The sequence below is a fragment of the Hemiscyllium ocellatum genome, chromosome 46 (assembly GCF_020745735.1).
Source record: "Hemiscyllium ocellatum isolate sHemOce1 chromosome 46, sHemOce1.pat.X.cur, whole genome shotgun sequence".
NCBI lineage: Eukaryota > Metazoa > Chordata > Chondrichthyes > Orectolobiformes > Hemiscylliidae > Hemiscyllium > Hemiscyllium ocellatum.
Genome location: NC_083446.1, coordinates 12984581 through 12990580, shown reverse-complemented (window position 1 = coordinate 12990580; position 6000 = coordinate 12984581). Strand labels below are relative to the sequence as shown.

Sequence of the window (6000 nt, the reverse complement as noted above, 5' to 3'; positions counted from 1 at the left end):
CGCATGTGTGGGTGGGGGAGTTTAAGAACAAGATGATGTCAGGGCATGCACAAGGAGAGAGAGAGGAAGAAAGACTCAGACAAAGGGGAAACTTTGGACAGTTTGCCCTTGTAGGGAGTGGAAATGAGAGAAACAGCAGACAGCTTCCCAGAATTGGGAAGGTGGTATCTTAGCGGCAAAGAAATGCAATGAGCTCCACTCACTTGTTGTCAAAGGGGAGGTTGGAACAGAAAGGGAGAGGGCCAGCCCGTTAAAAGGAAATAACTTATGGTACAAATATTACAAAGACTCAACACACCATATTTAACACGAAAGTACTTTATTTGACTTCTGCGGAGAATTCTAACACCGATAACTGCACTGGAGTTTATTAACATCAGCAGAAACAGATCCAGGTGTACACAGTTCATTCGAACATCAGCAAAGTCCCATCACTGCAGCTTCTTGTGAACTCGTCTGTGACTCAGCAGGTGCGATGACGTAGTGAATCTCTTCCCACATTCGAAACAACTGAATGGTTTCTCCCCAGTGTGAACCCGCTGGTGAGTCAGCAAGTCAGATGACTGACTGAATCTCTTTCCACACTCTGAGCAGGTGAAGGGTCGCTCCCTGGAGTGAACCCGTTGGTGGGTGAACAGCTGAGATGACTGACTGAATCCCTTTCCGCACTCTGAGCAGATGAATGGCCTCTCTCCGGTGTGAATGCGCTGGTGTTTAGTCAGGTCAAATGACAGCCAGAACCCAGTCCCGCAGTGAGAACACCTGAAGGGTCTCTCGTCAGTGTGAACACGTTGATGGGACATCAGCTCCCCAGAACTTTTATAGCACTTCTCACAGTCTGGGCATTTATAAGGTCTTTCCCCAGTGTGAACTCGCTCATGTCTTAGCACGTGGGATAACTGAGTGAATCCCTTCCCACACATGGAGCAGATGAATGGCCTTTCCCCAGTGTGAATTCGCTGATGCACGGTGAGCTGAGATGATTGCCTGAACCCAGTCCCACAGTAAGAGCACCTGAAGGGTCTCTCATTGGTGTGAACGCGTTGATGAAACATCAGGTCCCCAGAGCGTTTGTAACATTTTTCGCAGTCTGTACATTTGAACGGTCTCTCTCCAGTGTGAACCCGCTGGTGTGTCAGCAGACTGGATGACTGAGTGAATCCTTTCCCACATATCGAGCAGGTTAATGGTCTCTGCTCTCTGTGAGTGTAGTGATGAGTGTCCAGCTCAGATTGGTAACTGAATCCCTCCCTGCCAACACCATACTTGAACAGTTGATCCTCAGTATGACTGCATTGGTGAACAGAGCTATTTTCTTCCATGTTCAAAGTTCAATATCATTTAAAGTTATGAGAATCTGAGTGACTCTGAAATATCCTGATGTTCAGTTGACATTAGCTGACCACAAATTTTCCCTGTTTAAAATCCTGTAAAATTGACAAACACACAAAGAAAGAGTGAGCGCGAACCCACAAAAACAAAAGGCACATTGTGAAATGGAGCTGAATGAATCTGATCATTTGTGGGACTGGCTTAAGGCAAAAATAAAATCAGCGTGCAAGCTGCTGAATTGTCAGAAAAGAACAACTGTCCTACCCTTGCCCTTTAGGAAAGAAAAATTGGATCTACAGAAGATGCTGACCTTTATGGGACAGGAGAGAGTGAGAGAGAAACAGCTAGGAGAAGTGAGGCTGCGGGAGGGCAAACTCTCTCTCTACAATTTGATCGGAAGTTTAAAAGAATCTCCGAGAGCACCGACCTTCTTCATCAAGGATAAAAGGTGACAGGTGAATGTGAATTTGGTCAGCTCCAATTCACACACAGTCCTGACTTGTTTGACATTCCATCAGACCATCAGCAATTTACCCCCTTAAAACATTGGGAACACAAAGTGATTGTCTCAGTCCCAGCTATAAATGCTACTTTCTAGCCACCAACTCCAACCTATTCCTTGTAATCATGTGAGGCTGAACTAGATTGTTCATGCAACATGCAGTATTTCACGTTGTCAGCACCAAAATGCCAATTTCCACCTGACTCCTTCATTTAAACTCATCTGCTGCTAAAACTCTCATCTATAAGACCTTGTTAGGTCCAGACTTAAATTTAACAAAAACATTTCTGACTGGCCACTAACTTTCAACTCCCCAGTCATTTAAAACTCTGCTGCCAATGTGCATCGTCTCTTGTTCACCTATCACAGTTTGTGCTCACTGACCTATAGATTAGACTTACAGTGTGGAAACAGGCCCTTCGGTAGAGGCTCCTATTTGTGAAACACAGATTTAAAAAAAAATTCGTTCTCATTTCCCACCTTGGCTGTGATCCTTCCTCATCTCTCCCAGCCCCACGACCCACTGAGATCTCTGCACTCATAGAAGACCAGTTTCTTAGGCATTCCAGGCAGCACAGTAGCACAGTGGTTAGCACTGCTGCCTCACAGCGCCAGAGACCTGGGTTCAATTCCCACCTCAGGCGACTGTGTGGAGTTTGCACATTCTCCGTGTCTGCACGGGTTTCCTCCCACAGTCCAAAAAATGTGCAGGTTATGTGAATTGGCCATGCTAAATTACACCATAGTGTTAGGTGAAGGGGAATGGGTCTGGGTGGATTGCGCTTTGGTGGGTCAGTGTGGACTTGTTGGGCCGAAGGGCCTGTTTCCAAACTCTAAGTAATCTAATCAAATCATAATCCCTTCACCATAGGTGGCTGTTCTTTCAGTTCACTGGGTCCAGGCTCAAGAATTCCCTCCTTACACCATTCCGTCTCACTTTCTTTTTAAAAGGTACAAATTAAAAACTGTCATCTGTTTGACCAAACATTTAGTCACATGCCTGAAAACATCCTCATGTGGTTTGGAGTCAAAGACAGCTTTGTAAAGTTTCCTGTGAAATGCCTCAGAACATAGAATAAAATTAGTGTTGTTGACTTGTACACAGATCACTGCTCCTTCATCTTAATAGAAATCCTATAATTGGCATTGTTGGTTGGTTTGCTGAGCTAGTTGATTTTTTTTTGGCAAATGTTTCGTCCCCCTTCTGGGTGACATCTTCAATGCTGTGTAGCCCCTGGATGAAGTGCTGTTGTTATGATCTGCCCCGAATTTATACAGTTCTCTCTGCTGTGGCAGGTGGTCCTAATACTGATTTTGTACTTTCCTCCGGGTGCTCCGGTTTCCTTCCACAGACCAAAAATGTGCAGGTCAGGTGAATTGGCCATGCTAAATTGCCCATAGTGTTTGGTGCCTTAGTCAGAGGGAAATGGGACTGGGTGGGTTACTCTTCGGAAGGTCGGTGTGGAGTTGTTGGGTCAAAGGGTCTGTTTCCATGCTGTAGGGAATCTACTGTAGATGGGATCTATTTCAACGTGTTTGGCTTTGGCACCAGTGGATGAATACCAGGCCGCCAGGAACTCCTGAGCTTGTCTTTGTTTAGCCTGTCCCAGTGTCGTAACATTGTCCCAGGTGAATTGGTGCCCTTCATTGTCAGTTTGTATTGACATGAGGGAGAACTGGTGGTGTCGTTTTGTTGCAAGCTGATGCTCATGTGTTCTGGTGGCCTGTTTGTCCAATGTAATGTTCCTTTCAGTTGCTGCATGGCATAACTACAAGACTTCTATGTCCTCTGGAAATAATGACAAACCAACAGCCACACTGCACCAGCTACTATTCAGGACAAAAAGACCCCATGCCCACAACCTGCAGGACAAAGGTAATATCCAAATTACCACGCAGCAACTGAGATGAACCTGGCATTAGTCAAACAGGCAGGAAACTAACCAGCAGACTATATCAGCATCAGCTTGCATCAAAACGAGACAACCAGTTCTCCCTCATGTCAATACACACTGACAATGAAGGACACCAATTCAACTGGGACAACGTTACGACATTGAGACAGGCTAACCAAAGACAAGCTCGGGAATTCCTGGAGGTCTGATATTCAATTCTCTTGCAAGGATGCCTTCCTTGAAGAAGCTCTCCTCCTCCCTCTACAAGGATCTCAGTGAGTCCTTCCCTCACTGCACCCCCCAGGTCATCTCATCTGCCCTGAAGCTCTTCAGCCACGTCCTCAACACAGCTACCTAGATTACACCTCTTCCCACCATGCCCCCTGTAAAAATGCCATCCCATATTCCCAATTCCTTCGCCGCATCTGCTCCCAGGAGGACCAGTTCCAATACCGTACAACCCAGATGGCCTCCTTCTTCAAAGACCGCAATTTCCGCTCAGACGTGGTTGACGATGCTCTCCACCGCATCTCCTCCACTTCCCGCTCCTCCCCCTTGAATCCCGCCCCTCCAATTGCCACCAGGACAGAACCCCACTAGTCCTCACCTACCACCCCACCAACCTCCAGATACATCGGATTATCCTTCGTCATTTCCGCCACCTCCAAACTGACCCCATCATCAAGGATATATTTCCCTCTCCACCCCTATCAGTGTTCTGGAAAGACCACTCCCTCCCTGGTCAGATCCACACCACCCACCAACCTAACCTCCACTCCCGGCACCTTCCCCTGCAACTGCAAAAAAAATGAAAAACTTACGCCCACACCTCCCCCCTCACTTGCCTCCAAGGCCCCAATAGATCCTTCAATATCCATCAGAAATTCACCTGCACCTCCACACACATCATTTACTGCATTCGCTGCACCCGATGTGGCCTCCTATGCATTGGGGAGACAGGCCGCCTACTTGCGGAACGTTTCAGAGAACTCCTCTGGGACACCTGCACCAACCAACCCAACCGCCCTGTGGCTGAACACTAACTCTCCCTCCCACTCCGCCAAGGACATGCAGGTCCTTGGCCTCCTCCATTGCCAGACCATGGCAACATGATGTCTGGAGGAAGAGTGACTCATCTTCCGCCTAGGAACCTTCCAACCACAAGGGAATAAATGCAGATTTCTCCAGCTTCCTCATTTCCCCTCCCCCCCTACCTTTTCTCAGTCCCAACCCTCAGACTCAGCACCGCCTTCTTGACCTGCAATCTTCTTCCTGAACTCCCGACGTCTCCACTCCCATCCCCTCTCCGGCCTATCACCCTCACCTTAACCTCCTTCCACCTATCGCATTCCCAACACCCCTCCCCCAAGTCCCTCCTCCCTACCTTTTATCTTAGCCTGCTTGGCACACTCTCCTCATTCCTGAAGAAGGGCTTATGCCCATAACGTCGATTCTCCTTCTCCTTTGATGATGCCTGACCTGCTGCGCTTTTCCAGCAACACATTTTTAAGGCCTGATATTCATCCAAGCCAAAACCAAGCATAGAGGAAGTGAGGACTGCAGGTGCTGGAGATCAGAGCCGAGAGTGTAGTGCTGAGAAGCAGGAGAATCAATGTTTCGGGCAAGAAACTACTCCTTTGATGCTGCCTGACCTGCTGTGCCTTTTCTGCACCACACTCTCGACCATAACCAAACATGTTGAACTAGACCCCATCTACAGACTACTACAGTAGAAAACTTGAAATAGACTGAGCAGATCATAACAACAGCACTTCGTCCAGAGGTTACACAGCATTGAAGATGTCATTCCAGAAGGGGGATGAAACATTCGCAGAAAACTTGACCGGCTCAGTGAATCAATGAACAACTCTAACCTACAGATCTCCACAAAAACCCTTAAATCCTGTAATTCCTTACCCCACAGCAGTACCTCCACCACACGGACTGCAGTGACTCAAGAAGGTCAAACATCGTCATTTCCTTGAGTAACTGTGGATGGGCAATATCTGTGGCAACTGTGGAGAGTTAAACAAAGTTAACATTTTACCAAATGTAGGAAGAATTACAGGGAATGAAAATGCTACAGGATATTTTCAGGAGACAGGTAGCAAGGGAAAACTCATTTAGACAAGGTTTGCAAAAGTAGCAATGAAATAGTAACAGAACTAAAATACACCCATTATTAGGGGTAGGGGAAGTTAGACAGTTAAGAGTTAGACAGATGAATAGGGAGGGAAAACTTGAAGCATAGCATTGGATCTACAGCAATGG

General features: G+C 47.0%; 1 protein-coding gene across 2 annotated transcripts in view; it reads right to left on the bottom strand.

The window, feature by feature from the left end:
• Positions 1–314: 314 nt before the first annotated feature.
• LOC132836127 (zinc finger protein 239-like) overlaps positions 315–6000 on the bottom strand; it is a 7715-nt gene continuing 2029 nt past the window's right edge. For both annotated transcript variants that reach the window (XM_060855437.1, XM_060855436.1), the window contains exons 2-3: positions 5647–5744; positions 315–1427 (exon numbers count right to left, since the gene is read on the bottom strand). In XM_060855437.1, coding sequence (XP_060711420.1) covers positions 432–1322 — 891 coding nt within the window. In that variant the 5' untranslated portion in view covers positions 1323–1427; positions 5647–5744 and the 3' untranslated portion in view covers positions 315–431. The remainder of the gene's footprint in view (positions 1428–5646; positions 5745–6000) is intronic.